Below are 23774 nucleotides of genomic sequence, written 5' to 3' on the forward strand. Positions count from 1 at the left end.
CGATGTTAGTAATTAACTATAAAAAAAGACCCCAGGTAAAAATATATTTTTTTTTAAAGAAACAAACTGGAATTTTGTTTTGCCAATTAAAAAATATTAAGACAATGCACTTACCTCTTTATCTTCAAGTGTAGAATTGACAGCTGACTTTAGAATTCTGGTCTGAACTTTACCTCCTTTTGATTTCAAAGGCCTTTCTGTCAGCGTGGACGATACCTTCACCAGAAGTTTCGATGTAGCTGAACTGTCCACAGACGCTTTGCCCTTAGGTAGATTGTCAACTACTTTAACCAATGGTGGAGGTGGCTAAAGTAAAGAAAGAAAATAATCAGAGAATTCACGATTGTGTGGCCACAATCATACAAAACGATAAACACACATTTACAATTGGCATTCTAGTATCACTACACCGTTGTAAGTTCCACATTGACTTCTCTTGATTACAATTAGAGTAAAAAAGTGTAGTTTAGCAGGACATAACACTCTAGGTTCAATAGTGCTGTGAATAATGGATCAAACATGACTATGCTGGCATAAGTAAGCGTCATCAATGAATGGGGAGGCAGCAGAGAAGGTAGTGAGACACGGATGACTAGCAAGACAGTGACCTGAGTGAGTGGCAGAGTAGGACATGAAAGAACAGGGCTGGATGACTGGATGGAAGTATACTATGGCAGGGAGTTAAAGCAGGAGAAAACAAATGTGCCTTGGGGAAAACATAACCAGGTAACAGCTGGATGGAAAGAGACAAAGACATTAAGGAGGAATTGAATTATACACTATAAGTGTCACAGAGACAGAGGCAATGAGATGCAGCAGGGTGCCAGAGACAGTTAGACTGTGAAACTGAGTGGGTTGGCAGACATGGCAATAGTAAATGAGAACAGTGCAGGTAAACAAGCCAGACAATGGTCACAGCTAGTGCCTGCGCCGACGACCTCGCGCCACTAAAGAACCCTCCCAGAAGACCCAGAAGCAAGAAGGCATCCTGGTTCACCGACGACCTCAAAAACTCCAAGAAGACCTGCCGCACCCTCGAGAAAGCCTGGCTCCTCGACCGGACCACCGACAACATGACCGCCCTCAAACACGCTACCCGCAAGCACCACCAGTTCATCCGCACCACCAAGAAGAAATCCCTGAAGGAACGACTGGACAACAACGCCCATGACAGCAAAGAGCTCTTCACTATCGTCAAGGAGTTCTCCAACCCCAGCACCGGCACCAACGACATCACTCCGTCACAAGACCTCTGCGACTCCCTCGCCTCGTTCTTCCACCGCAAGATCGCCGACATCCACAACAGCTTTGGCGCCCCACCCACGCACCCAACCGTTGAACCAACGCCCCCCACCGCCACCCTTCGCACCTGGACCACGGTGACCATCGAAGACACAGCCCGCACGATGAACACCATCCACTCCGGATCACCGACCGACCCCTGCCCACACCACGTCTTCAACAAGGCCGACTCCACCATCGCACCCCAACTCCGGAACATCATCAACGCCTCCTTCAACACCGCCACCTTCCCGGAGAGCTGGAAGCAGGCCGAGATCAGCACCCTCCTGAAGAAACCTACAGCGGACCCCACCGATCTCAAAAACTTCCGCCCCATCTCGCTCCTCCCTTTTCCTGCTAAAGTCATCGAGAAGATCGTCAACAGACAGCTGACCGCCTTCCTCGAGACGAACGGATCCCTCGACCCCTCGCAGTCCGGCTTCAGAGCCAACCACAGCACCGAGACCGCCCTCATCGCAGCCACCGACGACATCCGGACCCTGCTCGACAAGGGGGAAACAGTGGCCCTCATCCTCCTGGACCTCTCCGCTGTGTTCGACACGGTCTGCCACCGCACCCTAGTCCAGCGCCTCACCAACATCGGTATCCAAGAGAAGGCACTGGAGTGGATCATCTCGTTCCTCGCCGGAAGAACACAAAGAGTCCGCCTCCCCCCGTTTCGCTCCGAGGCCACCGAAGTCATCTGTGGCGTCCCGCAAGGATCTTCACTCAGCCCCACGCTCTTCAACATCTACTTGAAACCTCTTGCAGCCATCGCACGCCAGCACAACCTCAACATCATCTCTTACGCCGACGACACCCAGCTGATCCTCTCCCTCACCAGAGACCCCGACACCGCCAGAACCTGCCTACACGAAGGGATGAAAGACGTCGCCGAGTGGATGAAGGACAGCCGCCTGAAACTGAACTCGGACAAGACGAAAGTCCTCATCCTGGGATCTTCGCCCTCCGCCTGGGACGACTCCTGGTGGCCCCCAGCCCTGGGCACCGCACCCAAGCCAACCGACCACGCACGCAACCTGGGCTTCATCCTGGACCCCCTCCCTCTCGATGACCAGACAAGTCAACGCCGTCTCCTCATCGTGCTTCAACACCCTGCGTATGCTTCGCAAGATCTACCGCTGGATCCCGACCGAGACCAGGAAGACTGTCACCCAGGCACTCGTCACCAGCCGACTGGACTACGGAAACGCCCTCTACGCCGGAACCACAGCCAAGCAACAGAAAAGACTCCAGCGCATCCAGAACGCCTCCGCCCGACTCATCCTGGATGTCCCCCGACGCAGCCACATCTCCAGCCACCTGAGGAACCTGCACTGGCTCCCCGTCGACAAGAGGATCACGTTCCGGCTCCTCACCCACGCACACAAGTCTCTCCACGACCTGGGCCCCAAGTACCTCAACGACCGCCTGACCTTCTACACGCCCACCCGCCAGCTACGGTCCACCAGCCTCGCCCTCGCAGCCGTACCACGCATCCGAAGAGCCACCGCCGGAGGAAGATCCTTCTCTTACCTGGCTGCCAAGACTTGGAACTCCCTCCCCATCCACCTTCGGCTGACCCAGGACCATCTCGCCTTCAGGAAACAACTCAAGACCTGGCTGTTCGAGCAGTAGCATACCCCTCCCCCCAAGCGCCTTGAGACCCTCCCGGGTGAGTAGTGCGCTATACAAATGGCATGATTGATTGATTGATTGATTGACCAGGGAGTGGGTTAAGGTGTGAGAGGGCAGTGACAAGTGTAAACAAAGTTAACAGAGAGTACCAAGCATTGAACAAAAGTTGATAGAAATCTGAGTAAGTAATCAACCAGGCTATTTCGGATAACCCAGAGCAAGACACATGAGCCTCTTAAAGACTGTCTGACTGCAGAGGGAGAGGTCCACATGAACAAAGGCTAACCAAGTCAGGCTCTGTATCACATCCGAATGGGGCTAAGGGTACATGAGAAGAGCACTTCAGGCAGAGTATGTCAGGAACTGACAAAAAGATCCCTCGTAAGCACAGCTCTACCCTGCAGATACCGCTCTGAAATAACATAAGGAGCCTATATAGGCGCCACTTCGCGCACTGACGTCAGTTGATATCAAGGCTGTCTGCACTCCCAGAAGCAGAGCCCCAAAAGCAAATTGGTGTGATCAATGTGCAGCTTTCTAGCCTTGGGATCTTATTAAAGGATAGAGGCCAACCACATAATGAGGAGGATGGGAGGGTTGGTGAAGAATCTGCGGCTAGGCATAGTCCCTACCAGAAAAAACTTTATCTTTCGATAGAGACTCCTAGCCACAGATTTCTCACCTTTTGAATAGACACTAAAGCAATACCTATTTTGAGGTGGGTTTGTGGATGGACTCAAACCAGAAAGTCTTGCAGGAACAAGCGGGCAAATGTATCCACTCAGCAAGCCTTACAATCCATAGTGCTCTGTGAATGTATGAAGGTAGCCATCTGGCAAATTCTAGGACAGGAACACCGTGTGCTAGCAGCAGGTTTGGCCCTGATGGAATGAGCATGCATTCCTGGATGCTGCTTTTTAGCCTAAGCATAGCAGATCTCAATACAGAGCACAATACAGCAGGAGATGGTTCCCTGGGGATACCTAGGGCCTACATTATGTGTGCCTTACATGCAGTAAAAGGGAGGTTTGGCCCTGGCAAGTAGGGATACTTCCCAGGTCGGCATAGCAGTTAAAAACTGTGCACACAGACTCTGCAATGGAAGGTCAGAGATACGTTTGGAGGGCTACTCACCTGGGTGGCACAATCAGTGCTACAGGTTTTCTAGTAGCATTTGATTTACAGGTCCAAGGGACATGTTGGGCACTGTACGATGGACTTACTAGCAAATCAAATATGCCAATCATGGAGAAACCAAATGCTATTACATTTTGGACACAGAGCACATGCACTTTTGCACTGGTTAGCAGTGTTAAAGTGCCCAGATACAAACACCAGCGAAAACGAAATCCACTACACAATCAAAAACAGGAGGCCAGAAGCAAAAAGACAGGTGAAACCACACCAAAAGATACCAGGTCTAACACGATTCCCCCCAGCAGGAGGTGGGGAGACCTACCCAACCTCTTGTGAGTTCTCATCACTAAGGTAGACAAACCTGGAAAGGCCATCAGTGTAGGCGTGTTCTGTTCCAGGACAGTGTTCCATCGTAAAGTTCCTTTCCCTATAGGGAGATTGACCACCTCAACAGTTTAGGATTCCTACCCCTCATCGGCATCCCAGAAGTGAGTCCCAAACAAGTAGGGTCTTAGCTTCTTCAGCGCCCAGGCCAAAGCAAAAGCTTCCCTTTCTATTGCGCTCCACCTCTGCTCCCTGGGAAGTAACCTCATACTAATGAAGGCTACTGGTTAATCTAGCTGTTACAGCTCTGCCACTCCGCCATGCTGTGAAGCATCAGTATGCATCACAAGTTGCTTTGAGCAAGGAGCCTTGAGCACGGGCGCTCTGCACATGGCTTCCTTCAGGGTGTCAATAGTGGTCTGGTACGACTCTGTCCAGATCACCCGACGGGACTGCTTCTTGGAAGTCAGCTCTGTCAAGGGGACAACAATGGTGCTGCATACCTTGACGAATCTCCTGTAGTAACCAATGAGACCTAACACTCTTTCCTCTGTTTGGGTCTTGGGGGGGTCCCCAAGCCAGAATGGTATCAATCCAATGCTGCAGGGGCTGCATTTTGCCGCCCCCTACTTGGTTCCCAAAAAAAAACAGACCAGTGCCCTATCAGGTATTTACTGGCCTTGATCGCTCTTAAGTGCACTCAACACTTCTCCCAGTTGGTGCAAATGGTCTTCCCAACTGGAGCTGAAGGATGCAATGTCATTTAGGTAGGCAGCACTGAAGTTCTCCAACTCAGCCAGGACCTGGTTGACCAACCTTTGGAAGGTGGCAGGGGCATTGTTCAACTCAAAAGGCATGACACAGAACTGGAAGTGCCCTTCTGGCATTAAGAATGCTGACCATTCTTGTGCCCCCTCAGTCAAGGCAATCTGCGAATACCCAGATGCTAAGTCAAACGTGCTGAGGAACTTGGCATCTCCAAGCCGAGCAATGAGCTCATCAGCTCTTGGGGATGATATGCACGTCGGTCTTTATGACCGCATTGAGCCCACGGTAGTCAATAAAGAACTGGAGTTCAGGTGTGACTTCCTCCTTGATGCTGTTCCTCACTCAGTCAGACAACCTGTAAAATTTGTGCTTAACAGGAAGGCTATCCCCAGGGTCAATGTCATCAGTGCACCAATGGGTGACTCATGTGGTGAGTGAAAACATTGAAGCAAACTGTCCTAACACGTAGCGAGAGTGTCTCTGCTATTCCAGGGTCAGTGTTGAAGGGAGGATCACACCCTCCACTGACCAATCCTGCTCTTTGGACGACAGGAGGTCGAGAAAGGTTCACACTCCTCTTCCACCCCATCATCCGTGACCAAGAGCATGGTCAACTTAAACCTCTCAAAATGTGGCTTGAGGCGGTTCACATGTAGGGCCCTCAAAGTGTTCCTAGGTGTCTGCATGTCCACCAGGTAGGTGACGCCACTCTTGTGCTCATTCACATGTTAAATGGACCAGACCAGAGGTCTTGTAGGGCAAGGGGCTCTACTGGCGCCATCCCCCCACCTTTTGACCAGGCTGAAACTCAACCAGAGTGGTATTCTGGTCGTACCAATGTTTCATGTCCTCCTGTCTAGCTCCCAGATTCTCCTGGACGAGTTTCCGTAAGTGGGCTGTCTGGTTTCTGAAGGTCAGCATGTAAATGAATTCATCCTGGGGGCTTCTGGAGAGCTTGCTCCCAGTCCTCCTTCCCCAAACTGAGAGGTCCTCTCAGAGGGTGCCCACAGAGAAGTTCAAAATGGCTGACGCCAACCCATTTTTGTGGTACCTCCCTGTAAGTAAACAGAAGGCATGGCAACAGGTTGTCCCATTTATACTTCATGGGCTCTGAAAGACCCATAATCATGCCTTTCAGGGTTCGGTTGAACCTTTCAACCAACCCATTGGTCTGAGGCTGATAAGGCATGGAGGACTTATAGGCAACTCCACATGCCTTCATGTATGGAAACATGAAACTCGTAAAGCAGTCAGATACAACATCCTTGGGGAAACCCACACGGGTAAAAATCCCCATCAGTGCCCTGGCCAGGGTTGGAGCAATCCCCGTCCACAGAGGGACAGCTTCCGGGTACCAGGTGGCATGGTCCACAAAGACCAGGAGGAACCTGTTGCCCATGGCTGTCTTGGGATCCAGAGCCCCCACAATGTCAGTGCCCACCCGCTCGAAAAGGGTGCTCACGAAAGGAAACTGTTGGAGGGGAGCCTTGCATCTTCCCCCTGTCTTTTCACTCACCTGGACAGGACCTGCAAAACACACGAGGCCTCCCTCATTTGGGGGCAAATAAAAGTGGGTGACAAGTCTGTCAAAGGTCTTGTCTTGTCACAAATGACTTGTCAGATTGGCGTGGCTTGACCGGCGATGTGAGCAGACGCGTGGCTGCGGAGCTCCCACCGCCGTTGGGCCCATCATTGGCTATTTGTGCGTGATTCTGGAGTCTGGACCCGCCACACACCTCCCTGGGACCACTGCCCAACTGTGTAGCGTGTTTGGGTGCGAGACCTCCGTGCCCCATCTGAGCCCCGGCAAGAACGAGCAGCCGGCTTGCAGTGAGAGGGGCCGCCCGGTCCGTCCGCCATCTTGTGACCGCGGAGGAGACAGTCTGCAGCGGAACCTATTGGACCCTGGGGCTGCCGGTGGCCAGAGCGACCCCCGCCCTCCCCGCGCGAAAGCCTTGTGACGCCCTTACCTGGGGCAGCGGTGTAGCGGAGTGCCTGGTAGGGGGCCCCTGAGCGACTTCTTGGTCCTGCACACCCAGTTTCCCGCGCTGCAACGTGGAGCGGTAAGGCGGCGGGACCCGACCTCTGGCCTCAACGAGGATCGGGGGCACTGCTAGCTGCTAGCCTCCCCTCCCCAGCGGGTTGCTCCGAGCAACCGGCCCTGCGGAACCGCGGCGGACAGCAGTGAGAGCGGCCAGAGCGGAGAACTGAGGCGGACAGTGCCCCCGGGGCACTTTTGAGAGCGGACGGCGCCAGCCTGCGGGGAAACATCGAGGCTGCGAGTCTTCACAGCGGCTCTTCCTTGGGGGTGAGTGCTGGCCTGGAACAGTAGTGTGGGTCACTCTCTGGTGCTGATCTCCCCCGGGGACTAGTGCCCCCGTTGGGCCTGCTTATATCCCTGACTGGCAACGCATGGAGGGTGGAGGCGAGGAGGCCTAGGGATCCCTGGACTGCCTGATCTGCTACGTGGGGTGTGTGCTGGGTGCTCGTTACTGCGGGGTGGGCCGTTGCGAGGCCAGGACCCTTTCAGTGCGCTGTGACCTTGCGCCAGTGCCCCTCACCGCCCCCCTTTGTGTTTTGTGCTTTCTCCCGGGCACCTTACGCCGGGCAAGGGCCCTGACGCAGCCTAGGAGTCACCTTGTGGTCCACGCGGAGGATGACGCGCACAAACAGGAACAGCAAGGCGGAACCAGCGCCGACCCCCAAGGGGAACCCTGTAACGGCCATGTGGGGCAAAGTAGGAGCTCCGGCGGCCAGTGGTGGCCCACCTGCGGAGATGGCCGATTCCCCCCCGGTCACCCAAGCGTTCATGGCCGCCTTCATGACCGAACTTAAGACTGAGATCGGATCCCTGAGGTCGGAGGTCCACTCGTGTGTCACGGAGCTTCGGAAAGAAGTCACGGAACTGGGGGACCGCGTGGACAGCCTGGAGAGAACTGCGGACACGCGCACCGAGGACCAGGAACATCTATGGCAGCGCTTAACGGCCCTGGAACAACAGAACATTGAACTCCAAGTCAAACAGGAAGACTTGGAGAATCGGGGCAGGCGGAACAACCTCCGCATCCGCGGCGTGCCGCTCGGAGAAGAAGGGGAGGACGTGATGGACTTTGTGGCGCAACTCCTCCACGAGGTGCGGGGCGACGAGGATGTATCACCTCCCACACTGGACCGTGCTCATCGTGTGGCGGCGCCTGCGGGGAGATCGGGGCTTCTCCCGGACATTATCACGCGGGTGCATTTCTTTGTGGAAAAAGAGGAGATTTGGAAACGTGCTCGGGACAAGCCAGACCTGCAATATAAGGGCCACAAGATCCAGATCTTCCAGGATTTGGCGCCCAACACCCTGAAGCGGCGACGCGCTTTCCGCCCAGTGACGGAGAAACTGCGGTCCCTGAACATCTCGTACCAATGGGGACACCCCTTTGCACTTATCTTTCAATGGGAGGGTAGGCGTAAATCCTTGCGATCCTACGATGAGGCGGCGCGTCTCCTCAACATAGCAGGCTCTCCCCCGGGGAGCCCCTCAAGACGCCCTCCGAGCAAGAGGGCACCGCTCACCCCGGACTGGACCGCGGTGCCGAGGAGACAGCGTGTGACGCCTGTGGACGTGCCACCGACGAGCCAAGCCAGGCAGGAGGTCATCGCCCACATTAGAGCGCTGGAAGAGGCTGAGATCGACCGTGCGGACCGCTCCCCTGCGGGACGGTCCTCCACATCGTGAGATGGACAGCACATGTATATCACTTGCCTTGAGGTACTGTTCTCTTATATCCCTCCGGAGGGCAGGGATGGTTGTGGGGCGGGAGGGAAGTTGCTTGGACTCCTGATCTCCTTGTGCTGGGCCTAGGAAAGTGGGGGCTCCTTACCTTCTAGTGTTCCCGGCCAGTCATGTCCCACCGAGACTGTCTCCTGGGGAGTGACATCCCAATGGACATTCGAACCTGTGGGTGTAGGATGCCCTACTCTGGAGATAGTGTATTTTGGCCCAGTTGGCCACGTCTTTACGGCCTAGGCCGTCAGTCCCTCAGGCTGCTGACTGTTTGGCTTTCTCGTTTGACCTTCCTTTTTCTCTTTTTTCTATCTTTCCTTCCTTTCTCTGTCTGCTATGGGGGGCTGGGGATGGGGGATGATGCGGGGAGCGGGGGCGGGCCCTCTGGGTGGGGCTCTGAGCTGATGGGTGCCCTGCTGCGCGAAGCTTTGCGTACTAACCTTAGGGATCCCCAAGATGGCGAGTGACATAGCCAGACCCCTTAAGATTTTGTCACTCAATGTTAAAGGCCTTAACTCACCTAACAAGCGCCAACAGCTATGGCATTACTTCCTGCAACATGACCCGGACATCATTTTCATACAAGAGACCCACCTTCTCCGGGCAGATACGAAGCGCATGGCACACCCTAGATACCCCCTCCAATTCTGGGCTACAGCTGATACGAAAACGGCTGGGGTAGCAGTTTTGTGCAAAGCTGGCATCGGGCGGGGTCCTGACAAGCTCTTCCGGGGTGGTGACGGTCGCTTCCTTAAGGTCTCGGTCGAGGTGGGCTCCCGCCGTCTTACGCTGTGCAACGTGTATGCGCCCAACCTGGCACAAGATCGCTTCCTTCGGGATCTTTTGCGCGCTCATGTCCCTCGGGGTGGGCCCTCTATTATTCTGGGGGGTGACCTTAACCTGGTATGGTGCCCTACGATGGACCGGAGTACAGGCTCCTTTCATGGGGCAGGGGCGATGTCCTCGGCACTGCGCAAACAGATAGGCGATTTAGGTCTCTTCGACGCATGGCGCTACTTCTCCCCCGACAAAAGAGATTACTCTTTTTACTCTAGTGCTCACCGCTCTTATTCCCGCATCGATCATTTATTCGTCTCGCACAACCTGATTTGTGATGTGATGGATGTGGAAATGTCCGACATCTCCATCTCGGATCATGCGCATGTGGAGTTACTCCTCAGAGATCTGCGGAGTGGTCCCCCTAGGGAACGGAAGTGGCGTTTGCCCCCACACCTCCTCAGAGATCCAGCGTCGGTTGACGACATCCGCGCGGCCACCACCTCCTACTTTGAGTTCAATGACCTGCCGGAAACGCCGTTCCCGGTGGTGTGGGACGCCTTCAAGGCTACCATTCGGGGTCACATCACCTCCCTCGAGATTGCGAGAGCGCGTGAACGGAGAGTAGTGGAGGAGGGACTAGTGGCGGACTTACGGGGGGCAGAGGCACAGAATCAAGAGGAATCCACTCTGAAGACGCGAAGGCGTCTAGCGAATCTACGAGGGCAATTGCGCATGCTGCGTGCGAATCGGGCGGAGAAATCCCTCCTGGCTCTAAAGCGTATGCATTTTGATGGCGGGGACAAGGTGGGGAAGCTCTTGGCGAGGCGACTGAGGGTTAAGGCGGCCAGATCCCACATTGCGAATGTGATACTCCCGGACGGGTCTCGGGCGACGACGATGGAGGCTAAAATGAAGGCGTTCCGAGACTATTACGCCTCCTTATACACGGCGGCTCCGACTGGCGCTACCCCGCCGGAGGAGATTCTGGAGCACTATGGCGGGACGCGCTTGCACCCCGGAACGGCGGAGAGGTTAGAGGAGCCGCTTTCGCTTGCCGAGGTGTCTGAGGCCATCAAAGATCTGCCCTTGGGGAAGACACCGGGCCCGGACGGCTTACCGCTTTCCTTTTACCGCCTATTCGGGGAACAGCTGGGTCCTTATCTCCTCAGACTCTTTGCTTCCTTCGATGGTGGCCAGGGTCCCTCACCGGACATGGGTATGGCGGAAATAGCTCTAGTCCCTAAACCTGGGAAGGATCCGGCGCTTTGCTCGTCATACCGCCCGATTGCGCTGCTTAATACTGATTTCAAAATTTACACGAAGGTACTGGCTAAGAGACTCGATCCCCACATGCCGGACCTCGTTGACCCTGACCAGGTGGGCTTCATTCGGGACCGTCAAGGGGCAGACAATGTGCGGAGACTGGCACATTTAGTAGGGAAAGTGCATCACTGGCACATTCCGGCGTGCCTCCTGTCGTTAGACGCTGAGAAAGCGTTTGATCTCGTGGATTGGGGGTTTCTCCAAGCGGTCCTTTGCAGGATGGGGCTCGGCCCACGGATGATTGCCAGGATCATGGCGCCTTGTGTGGCGCCGAGGGCAAGGGTCAGGGTGAATGGGAGGTTGACGGAGCCATTCGCCATTGGCAGAGGGACAAGACAGGGCTGCCCTCTATCGCCATTGCTATTCGCCCTGGCGATTGAACCACTGGCAGACCTGATCAGGCGCAACCCGGACATTTGCGGCGTACAGATGGGAGGGCAAACTCATAAGGTGGCGTTGTACGCGGACGACCTCATCCTCACTCTAACGGAACCGCGACAATCCTTGCCGGCGCTTCATGAGGTGCTCTGCTCCTTCGAAAGCGCCTCTGGCTTGAAAATTAATCACGATAAGTCATGGGTGCTTAACCTCACGATCCCTCAGGCCGATGTCCCTCCCCTGGAAGTGCTGTGCCCCTACCGATGGACGGACCAACATATCCGATACCTCGGCCTCTCCCTAACTCCCTCTTTGGAGGGCTGGTCGGCGCTCAATTGGGCGGAATGTCGCAAATCTGTTCTCGCTGAACTACAGCGGTGGAAACCTCTTATCCCCTCTTGGCTGGGCAGATTGAACGCGGTCAAAATGTCTATATTGCCTAAAATACTCTACCTGTTCCAGTGCCTTCCTACACCTATCCCTCTGCCGAAGATTAGAGCCTTGCAAAGGGACTGTACTAAATTCATCTGGGGGGGCAAGAGACCCCGCTTCTCTCAGGCACTCCTTATGGCCCCGCGGGATCGTGGAGGGCTGGGATGCCCGAATCTGGTGGACTATTATTGGGCCGCTCACTTGCGGTTTGTAATAGAGTGGGGTATTAGGAAGAGTGAGAAGGGGTGGCTGCACCTTGACCGGGCGGTCACGGGTCGTACGATCTGGAACCTCGCTTGGACCCATAGGGCGGGACGGTCCCCTAGTGCTTACTTGGCGGTTCCCACAAGAACGGTCCTGGACGTGTGGGACAAGGTAGCGGTGCGGAAAGGCTTGACGACTTTCCCCTCGCCGCACACCCCCATAGAGGATAATCCATGGTTCCCACCGGCTAACCACACCCCCGCCTTTCGCGGGTGGACGCGAGAGGATTGCAAAGTCCTTACGGATCTCTTTGACGGAAGCTCCATGAAGTCCTTTGCCCACTGTCGGGAGGAGTTCCGTCTTCCCCCAGAGGCTGATTTGCAGTTTCTGCAGTTGCGTCACTGGGCCCTGTCTGACGCGATATACCCTGGGGCCACTCGGGCCTTCACCCCGTTTGAGAGGCTGGCCCGCTCTGGTACGGGCACGAAGGGCCTTATATCAAACATTTATCAGATTCTGCAACATCCTCTTGCTCCCCCTGCTCACCCGTATCAGCGACATTGGCAGGAGACTCTAGGTGCTGATATTGATCCGGCACAGTGGACCCGCCTATGGAGTGATGTTCCTAAGGTGTATCGCAGTGTGCCGCAACAAGAAAACGCGTATAAAATAATGACGCAGTGGTATTATACGCCCCAACGCCTACACAGGATGTTCCCCTCTGTACCGCCCGGCTGCTGGAGATGCCATCATGTGCCTGGTGACTTCATGCACATCTGGTGGACCTGCCCTGTGATCGCTATCTTTTGGAAGGAGGTGTTGAGCCACATACGAGGGGTGCTGGGATTTCCTCTGCCTGATGCTGCTAGCACAATACTGTTGGGACTCAAACCTGTTGACTTGCTGGCCCTGACCCGCAGTGACTGGACCTTAGCGATGCAAATGTTGGGTGCCGCCAGACAGCTTATCGCTCTGTATTGGAAGAAGGTGGAGGCACCCCCCCTAGCTGTGTGGTTCGGCAGACTGTGGCAAGTCATCACTATGGAGCTGCTCTCAGCTAGGCTACAGTCTCGCACGACCCGCTTCGAAAAGGTTTGGCGGCCTCTTGTGGCTTATCTTTGCAAGAGCGAATATGCTAGGAATATGCCCCCAGCGCTGCGAGCATTGCAATTGGTGAAAGATGCGGTGCTCCCCTTTACCCCTCGCAACCTTGTGACGCCCTCGCGGCTGTGACTGTCCCCCCCAGGCTTCCTCTGCTCTCCCTCTGCTCTTCCTCTCTGCTCCCTCTAACCTCTGCTCTGCTCTTTTGACTGCCTTCTACTAGGCCTCTGGTTGAATGTTGGGCCCATTGGGCCGGTTATTTGTTTCAGATTGACATGTTTGTACCTGCCCGCCTTGCGGGACGATATAAAAGGCGGGGTATCACTGGGGTGTGCTGGACAGCGCTTTTTGGCCCCCTTCTTGAGCGACTTCATGGGACCTTGATTGATCTTGAAGTGCAGTTCGGCAAGCGTGCTTGGAGATATTGTCTCACATAGCGATTGCACCCTGAGTTCTTTTACGCGGCCGGCCCCATGAGGGTTGTAGGCTTACCGCTGTGTCAATGTGACCCTTTTCCTATGTGTGTCTCAACCTGAGACTTAATAAAAAAAGATGTTGGAATAAACAAATGACTTGTCAGAGGCACATTATGACCCGGAACTAGTAGGAAGGCTCTGAAGAGCAGGAATACTACCAGCACAAGGGCTCCCCAGGCTCAGCAACCATAGGCTCACTTAGCTGAACTTTTCCACATCCGCACTGAGTTTTGCCAACCCCAACTGGAGCTTCCTTTCTACCCGCCTGTCTCTCAACTCTGCTACAGACAGGCTTTTAGATGAAACACTACTGCTAACTCTGGAGGGAGCTCTTCCACCATTCAGGCTGGACCCCCTACCCCAGAGGCAACGCTGACTCCTCCAGCCATTCCAGATACAAGCTCAGTTCCACTTCCTCCAAAACAACATTCTTATCCTCGGTGTGCCCTGCTGCATCCCTGGCTGCTAACCAAGCCCTCAGCGCGTTTTACAGCTCCTCCTTTATAGTGAGGCCTTTAAAAGAGCACTTGAAATCTATGCAAAACATTATTTTTTAGCTGAGAAACGTTTAGGTTTCCAACCTCTCCTGCTCATACTCCAAATGAGCAGGTGCAGCTGCTGGCTCCTTATACAGACATTATTGCAAAAACTCAAAAGGTTGCTAAAAGAGGAAAAAGAAAAATAGTATGTTGGTACGTGATGGTCTGCGATATGGAAGTCGTGTACAACAATCACTGTATGTAATGCATAAGTACAAGTCCTATCCTCACATATGATCACCAATGTTAGAAATTGGGTCTCTAGTTGGCAGTGGTTTGCACTCAGTCTGAGTAGGGACCTACACTCTAGTCAGGGTAAGTGTAATGCACTCTACGTTTACCTGTGCTCACCCTCGGGTAGCTTGGCATAGAGGAGCCACTGTTACACACACAGTAACAGTGAAAACACCACAAAAGTACACACCAGTTCAGAAAAATAGCCAATATTTATCCAAATAAAACTAAGACCAGAACGATAAACATCCAATACACACAAGTCAAGAGATGAATCCTTCAACATTAAATGCGGTTATAGGTTTTGGAAAACAATAGCTCAAACTGGGGCTATTTGGTCACGCCGGTCTGAGACCAATCCACAACTTCAGTCAGTCTGCGATAGACCACAGGCCGGTTAACGGAGTCACACAGACGCTAGTACAGTACCTTAGATGCGTTATAAATTCAAAGATGTGCAAGGCGCAGAGGAGGGGAGGCGTCGCAATGGCAGGTGATGCGTTAGTTTCTTACTGCTATGCAGGGCGTTAGCACGTTGGCGCTCGGGAGGATGAATTGCGCAAAGGAGGTGAGACGTCACTGTAGCAAAGTGATGCGTTGGTTCCTGGAGGAAGTGCACGATCATTGAACCGCTAACACCTGGGGAGGATGCGGGGCACAAGGGAGGTGATGAGTTGGTTTCAGGTGCAAGACCTCGGGGTCCTGAAAACAACGAAGTGTCAATGATGCGTCTATGTCACAGCGCGGTGAGTCGAAGTCGAACCTCCAGGACATTGTTGACTTCGGTGAAGCGGTGCTCGAGGCTCAAGCGGCTGCGGTACTTAAGAGGCACTGCAGCACAGTCAGGGCTTGCGTTGTAAGTTGCGGTCTTTGCGTTGCGCACTCAGCGAACAGGGACCACGGCTTTGGTGCAGGCAGCGGCGATGTGTTGATTTCACAGGGATTTGACGGTTCCGTAGTGATGCTTGGAGTCAATGCGTAGACTTCTGCGTTGCAGCACCTCCAAGGATCCAGGACTGGATTTGGCACCACTTGGCAGGTCAGGACTCCGCAGAGGAGCCCAGGTGCTGGTAGCACGTTGCAGGTTAAGTCTTTAATGGCCCTGTGACTTCCAACAGGAGGCAAGCTCAAATGAAACCCTTGGAGAAACTTTAGAAAGCAGGATGCAGAGAGCAAAGTCCAGTCCTCTCACTCACAGGCAACAAGCCGCACACAGCAGGCCAAAACAGCAAAACAAGCAGCCAAGTGGCAGTGCCTCCTGGCAGTCCAATACCTTTTCTTCCTGGTCGAATGTCCACCGTTCGAGAAGTGTTCTGAGTGTATGGTGTCAAAGGTCCAGTACTTGCACCCATTTTAGCCTTTGAAGGAGGGAGAATTCAAAGAAAGGTCTTTGTAGTGCACAAGACCCTACCTTTCCTTGTCCTGCCTCCAGACACACTACAGAGGGGTATGCAACTTTTTGTGGGGGGAAAGGCACAGCACTATTCAGGTGCAAGTGTCAGTTCCTACCTCTCACCCAAGCTCAGGAAGACCCATCAGCCCGGTGATGGGCCATCAGGATATGCCGGGCACACCGCAACTCCCTTTGCGTGACTATCTAGAGGGAATCCACACAGCCCACTTGTCACCCAACGCAGACGTGTATTCCAGAGATAGGCAGAGGCACAGAATGGTAAAAGTATGAAAACGTCAACTTTCTAAAAGTGGCATTTTCAGACCTGCAATTTAAAAACCCACTTCATTAAAGGATGTGTTTTTAAATGGTCAGTTTAGAGAAGCCAACCTCCAATTTTCTATCAGCTCCCAATTGGAAGATACACATGTAAAACGCTACAAAGCAGTTCCAATGCCATCTATGGGAGAAAGAGGCCTTTCTGTAGTGAAAAGCAAAGTGTCTCGTTTTTTCACTGCCAGGACACGTACAACTTAAAAGCACATGTCCTACCTTTTAAATACACAGCGCCCAGTCCCTGGGGTTACCTAGGGCCTACCATAGGTGTGCCTTACACGTAGTAAAAGGAAAGGTTTGGGCCTGTTCGACATGGCAGTTTCAAACCGCACACAGGCTCTGCAGTGGCAGGTCTGAGACATGTTTGGAGGGCTACTAATGTGGGTTGCACAATCAGTGTTGCAGCCCCACTATTGGCATTTGGTTTACAGGCAATGGGCACATGTACTGCACTGTACGAGGGACTTAGTAGTAAATCAAATATGCTAATCATGGAGAAACCAAATGCCATTACATTTAAGATGCAGAGCACATGCACTTTTGCACTAGTCAGCAGTGGTAAAGTGACCAGAGCTCAAACCCAGCAAAAACTAAATCCTGCACACAATCAAAAACAGGAGGCCAGTGTTTTCGTTTTCAATAAAAACAATTTTAAAAAAAAACAGGTGGCCAGAAGAAAACTCACAAGGGAAACCATGCTAGAAGATGCCAGGTCTAACAGTAAAGTCAATTCTGAAAATGCCACTTTTGGAAAGTGATGTATTTAGGGGTTGGGCCCTTCTAAGTACAGCCAGATTGGGCCTCTTCAAATATTTTGCATAACCTTGAGTCCAGCTGTGTTGATTAAACAAACATCTTTGGAAAAACCAGGTCAATTAAGTTACTTCTCTTGGCCCATGTATTTATTCACAATTCTGATATTTCGAAACATTTTATGAACTTGAGGCATACTTTGAAAGGCACACTTTTGAACTTTTTTTCATACACACAAATATACCCCACAACTATACAAAGTTGTTGAGTACTACAACGGTAATTGCATAAAATAAACTGAGTTGTGCATAAAACATCACAACATCAAACAAATGGTGTTTAAATTTCAAATCAACAATTTTAAACTTTATTTAATACACTTAAAACCAGTCAAATGATCTTTTCAAAAACAGAGGTTGCAATCACTGTTGTTCTCTGCGCTATGAACCTCTTGTTGATAATCTCACTTCGGGGTTTCAAAATTATTTAATTATAGTGGGATTTTGCCCACAAAACAGACGATGATCTTGTAAGATACCAGGGTTTTCATTGATGCGTTTCGAACCACTAATTATCTGGGGCTCTCCTCAGGACCATGACTGGTCATGATCAGAGGAGGAATGATACATAAAGTATATTAGCTGATGAACACCTGACTCTTAGTTGTTCAACTAGATATTCCCAGTATGTAGACATGATTATGTACATTATGTCTCCTGGGACTATACACTCTTATGGGCTTTTCCTTTGGTTCCTCTTTTCCAGCTGATATTCATTTACAATTCGCCTTCATTCAGGACATGATTATTGGTACTTGCTCGGTTTTTTTTTTAAACAAATGAATTCTAGCAATATGGCAGGGAGCTTCGCTGTTTGACTTCATTGCCTTACATTAGACATTGTTCCACGCGTGTGCTTTTATTTCGAAATGCCAATTTAAACTACATCTTTCAACTTCTCGTCATAATTAGCAAACGCTGCCTGTCGTGTGCTTGTCCCAGCTAGTGTTGGAAAAGCCTTCCGTTTAAGACGGTTACATTGTAGCATTCAACTGCAGGCCTGCTTGTACCTCGACTCTTGGCCTGCAGAATGGCACTAAAGAAGGGCGTTTTTGGAGTTTGAGCATGAATGAGCAGTGTCACTCTGTACTTCCTCGGTATCTCGCTTTTGGCGTGCACTGCCTGCTTTAGAGATGTACATTGTATAAAATGTTTTTTCGTAAAACGTATTGACTTGTAACAGGGCGCGCTCCAATTGACCGGTCTACAAGCCTGATACTTTAATGCATGTTGCTGACAAAAACTTACTGCTTTTCATTTTGTGTGAGGCTCGTGTCACTGCTGTCCTTGCTCCTTCCTCAGAGCAGGCTGAAGTGATCGCCTTTCCTTTAGAGATTCATTCAGATCTGAGTGGTGGAGGACTGCCGCAGCCTCCCACTGAACTTTGGTATTTGTAGTTAGAAGGGGCTTTTAGTGGAAAAAATACTCTCCAGCCATCGAGTGGCACTTCGGATTGGCCGAGGGGTTTACAGAATGAAAGTAAGGATGAAGTAATTTGTAATTTACAGTCTATTTACTTAGGACATTTCATTAAGACCTCAATTAACAGAGTTGAATTTTAACATTAATTATGTTTCTTTTTTTCATGAGGTTTGCTTCCAAGTCATCACCCCTGGAATTGGGCTTGATCACACTCAAAACTTTCCATTTGACGTCTTTCTCTGTGTGCCCCTTACTGACAAAAAGGTTTACTAAGGTGGCTGAGGCCGTTTTAGTTGTGTTGAACTATACATTGCTTAATTTCTTGGTTGGTTTTACCCATGTACGTTTTGTCATAATGCCAGATTATGGCATAAACAAAGTTTTTGATTCTGCAGTTCGAAAATTGGGTTTGGCCCTTTAAAAAACAATCTTCTATTGTCTGTCCGCAAATTAAGTCTCCTTTTCCGGTTTTCCAGGTGCAAGCTCTTACAAGTTGTTTGCCTACACTGGCATTCTTCGTCATCGCGGAAAATGGAAGGTCAAATACACACTCCGATTTTTTTTATCCAATACCAGTTGTTGCGGATGATCTTTTTGAAGTTGTTAGTCTGTGGACAGCAGGTGGAGACAACACATTTCTCTAATGGCTTCTTTTGTTTTTGGTCTGGGAAGCACTCACGTGGCGTGAACAACGCTTGTTTCATTGAGTGTTTGAAAGGTTTGTGCGGCTAGCCCTTCTCAATTTGTCCAATAATATAGCCGCATGGAGAAAAGAATCCTCTTTTCTAGAACAATTTCTTCAGATTCTTAGAAATTGACTGTAGGGCAGATTGTCTCATAAATTCCGGGGGAGAAAGGTTCTGTAGTGGAGTGTCCTGTTCTCATCAATTGGCTTTCTGTGTAAGGTTGTTACTAAATGTTTCTTCTATTGGCCTGACTTCAACTTCTAAAAATGTCAAACTAGTTTTGTGTTTGGTCATGCTGAATTTTATATCTAGGCTTTTGTTATTGAGCCACTCATAGAAGGCAATCAGCGTTTCTTCCTCACCACTCCATAGGCACCAAATGTCGTTGATGTATCATAGCCATTGTGTGATATAGATGGAAAATGAATTGTTGTTGTAAATGTAGTTTTCTTCGAACAGAGCCACGAGGAGTACCACCACTTCCGGCACAAGAGGACAGCCCATAGCGGTCCTCTTTGTCTGGAAGAAATATTCATCTTCAAATTTGAAATAATTCCTTTTAATGGCTATAGTTGCCAGCTTCATTAACACCTTTAAGTCTCATGACGAGCTCAGCTCGTCATGAGCCACGGTGCTCGTGTGCTCATGACAAGCTGAGCTCGTCATGACCGTTAGAACGCTCGCATGCTGGGAAAATTCCCCTGCTGTGCGAGCGTTCTAAAAGAACGGGTGTGGTCATGAGGAGCTCAGCTCGTCATGAGCACACGACCACCATGGCTCATGATGAGCTGAGCTTGTCATGAGCACGGGGGCGCTGTGCGCGCCCCCCGCCCCCCAGCACAGCAGGGGAATTTGCCTAGCTGCGAAGGGGTTAAGAATTGTGTGGGGACTCTGCCAGAGGCGCAACTAGAGGCAAATTTCGGGGGGGCTACAAAAATTGGGGGGGGGGGGCAGATTCTTTCAGCAATATGCAGTGTGGAGATGCATGGGCTCTAAGAAGGTGCCCAATCAAAGCCTCGTTAGCAAGTAAATGGTCTTTTAAAGACCTGTGAATTACTCAGGTGTGGTTGTGTGTGTGCCTGGGAAGCTGTCTCAGCTTGGGCTGGCACACACAACAGGGGTGCTGAAGCCCTTTGAGCCCTACGGGCATTGCGCGCCAGGATTCTGCAGTCGTGGCCTTGTTTCAAAGTAATACTCAATAGCCTCTAGACCCTCATCGAGAGGGATCGGAGTGTAAAATGAAGCGACATTTAATGTCACCATCCTTTGACTTAGTGAGGACTTAGTGAGGAGAATTGATGCCCTTCTACTTTGTTAATAAAATCCATTGTGTCCCTTAGATTGAATCACAGCTCAAAACTATCAACACACCTGGACTCTGGTTATTCAGAATCTTTTAGAAAGTTGCCATTTTCTTGTCCTAAACCATTAGTGCCCTCTGCCTGGGTCACATGACTAGGTGTAGCTGCAGCTGGTCTTTATCCATCCCAATAGAGGGTCTGGGTGTTGGCAAATTGGGCCATCCGGACTTGATTTGGGGAGGGAGGAGACTTTACCTACCACACTTGCACTTCAATGACACTGGCCATGTACCCTCACAAAGAACTTTACACTAGCCTACTGTGACTGGGACCAGGACGAGGAGGAAGCAAATTACAGACACTTCTGTAAGGGGAAAACTCCAGAAGCTCCTTCCACTTCAAAAGGAGCACCACGTATAAAAATAGACCCACTCTTCAGTGAAACTGTGGATATTACACAAGAAGGACTGCCCTTCTGTCAGAAGCCTGGCCTGCTGTCAGAGGAGGAGACTGGTCCTGCGCCCTTCATCCCAGGCAACCTGAGTGACTCCAAGGGCTAATTAGCTGGCCTCCTGTTCTGTGCTATAGGGTCACAAGATGCTCCAGAGGTCTCCCTGCAACTGACCTGCTGCACTGGACCTGCAACATGACCTGCCTGAGCCCTGCTGGCCTCTGCTAGATTGAGTTCCAGATTGCTAAGTGGTGCCTCCCAGGTCCTGGACCTTTAGTGTGTCATCAGCTGAGCTCGTCCTAAAATAAAAGGAGAAATCATGAAGTCCTGTGCTCGTCACGACTGGGACCGTCCACGCCAAAATCTTGCTGCTTACGCAAGTTCCGGGGAGCCCAACTCTTCGCACTACAGCTACCACCAGCAACAACCGGCAACGCAAGATCTGCACTTCATGCTACTGAATCAAAAGCGTGGAGTGACCGCCAACAGGAATCTCCAGCAACGACCATCTTCGATGTTCAGTCTCCTCTTCGTGCTACATCGATGACCATCCACAACTCTCTCCCTGTTCCTCGCGGCCTCCTCCACCTTTAATAGAACTCTTCGTGCTGGACTTTAGAGGCTTTCAGTGGGACTAACCTTGTCCCTGTATCTGTCCCGCGCTCAATCGTGGTTGGCCTGAATTTGTGACTTTCCCCGGTCAGGCATAGCCAGATAACTGCGGGTGACACTTTGTGCTTTTAGGTGCTATACTTACCGTAATCTCTAAAATTGCTTATCTCCGCTTCTACGGATTCAATTTTTGTTGCTTTGGTGTCAAATAATGTATTACATTTTACTCTTTTTCTAAATTGTAGTGGGTTTTTTCTTGTATTGTGTTTCTACTTTATTACAGTTTGTGTGCTGCATAAATACTTTAGACATTGACTCTAAGTTAAGCCCGACTGCTTTTGTGCAAAGCTACGACATGGGTTAATTTAGTGACTTTTTGTGGTTCACCCTGATCCTGTGGCTGTTGCTTGAGAAGGGCTCAAACCCCCCTCAATCAACAACCCAATTTCTCACAGGCTTGTTAACGTCCTGGAATACTATGATGCCAATATGCTTGTAAAGTGTGCACTGTTATTGGACATTAAATCTGTATCGCTCACAATAAGTAAATCCACCTAGAGCACCTCACTGGGGCTTTAAGAACTCTTGGGTAAGAATGGCGACTCGGACGCCACTGTGTAGCTTGCCACAAACAAATCACATACAAGCTCAATGACAAATTACACACTTTAGATTAAGCCACATGCAACTAACCCCGGAAGATTAAATAAACACTCAAAGGAAAATCCAACCCTAAATTCTTGAATTCCCTAGCTAGATTTTTGGCAACATTAGCTGTTCAGAAGGAACATGGGGACATGAAAAATAAAAGATGAGACCACAAAGCAGTAAATTGTAAGTATAGTGGAATCCACATTGATTTTGTGTTCAATTTCTAGAGAAACATTTCATCATCTTGTAAACAGAGGTCTTACCAACATGAACAAGCAAGAGAATACATTTCCAGACACACATCAATATATTAAAGGCAGAACACTTTACAACATATTTGCATGTCTAATAACCACAGAAAAACTGTACACAGATTTTTGTTCTGTCAAATTGTACCTTATTTACTTCTTGGGTCAATGCCTGGACATTGTATATGTTCAGGCTACCATCTTCCATTACAGATGCAATGTATCGCCCATTTGGACTAATTGATGATGTGCTGATCCCCTCATCATGGCTGCCAATATCAAATAGGACTTTGTAGGTTTCTATGTTGATAAAGCGCATTATACCATCTTGACTTAATACTCCAAGAACCTAAAATAAAAATCGGATATTTGTAATTAAACCTGATTAAGAATAAAATAACATGAAGTTTGTGTTTTGCACTTTAAAATCATGAAAATCAATATTAACAACTATATGGCCCAGTCTTACCAAAAAAGTGGATAAGATAAAAAAATCATTTGACATTTCTAAATGCCACTTGAGTTACTGGGAGTGTTCTTTATGCTGAAGTGTGGCTAATAGTCTGAAAAATATCAATAAACAGCACAACAGAAAATATACACTATTGTAGGTGTTTGGAGGAAGTATGATGACGACAAATATTTGAAAAAGATAACCAGCAGTAGCACTGAGGTGAATATGCGTTAAACCCTGAGTATATTACTTTGCGGAAGTGGCTATAAACGAAGAAAAAGTTAATTATTTGTTACAAATGCATACCATATGGGGATTTTTTGGAAGCCTGTCAGAAGAAGCCATTATCAATAGCCATTATTAATAAAACTGGTTTAATTATCTCGTTATTCCACCAAAGCGGGGGTGACAGGAATTCAGGAAAACCCTGCATAACCTCCATATCTAAGCAGTATCTCCCAAAGACTGCGGCAACCTGCCTTAACAGGGGACTAGCAAAGTCCTAATGGATCCAGCATTTCTGGATAAGGAAACCTCACCCAATCTTTTGTGATATGTTACATCATCGGAAACCTAACCTCATCCTGGTAACGTGGTACTACCTGGACAGACTCTACCTTCTTCTGGCGAAAGTTCCGAATAGCAACATTGGACAGGTAAAGAGATCCAGAAGCTATTACCTTATGGATAAGCTCAAAATGTTTTTTATTAAGGGTTCCAAGCTAAGATTTAAAAAGAGAGGAGGCCGTCCAGTGAGTCCTTTGACTAATGCATCGTAGGAAGTGCCAACATGTTCTGGCCTTCTTTAGGGCAGTACTGGATCCGGACCCGACTAATGTATACTCTCACGCACCCAAGGCCTTAATTAGGGAACAATGACATTTCTCACTGTGTCATGAGTTTGTGATTTGTGAAATCCAGGGAAACATAAAAACAATGAGCGTAATCATTCTAATATTTCATGCACCCCAAATATGAAAGTAAGCAAGAAAATTGCGCCAATACGACAAAAGGTGAAAAC

The 23774-nt window shown here is 50.2% G+C and overlaps 1 protein-coding gene across 1 annotated transcript in view; it reads right to left on the reverse strand.

Moving 5' to 3' along the window:
• Positions 1-23774, reverse strand: part of TBC1D31 (TBC1 domain family member 31) — a 670562-nt gene that overhangs the window by 376773 nt on the left and 270015 nt on the right. The window contains exons 7-8 of the mRNA XM_078686822.1: positions 22448-22648; positions 115-306 (exon numbers count right to left, since the gene is read on the reverse strand). Coding sequence (XP_078542948.1) covers positions 115-306; positions 22448-22648 — 393 coding nt within the window. The remainder of the gene's footprint in view (positions 1-114; positions 307-22447; positions 22649-23774) is intronic.

This window comes from Lissotriton helveticus, chromosome 4_1 (assembly GCF_964261635.1).
Source record: "Lissotriton helveticus chromosome 4_1, aLisHel1.1, whole genome shotgun sequence".
Lineage (NCBI taxonomy): Eukaryota > Metazoa > Chordata > Amphibia > Caudata > Salamandridae > Lissotriton > Lissotriton helveticus.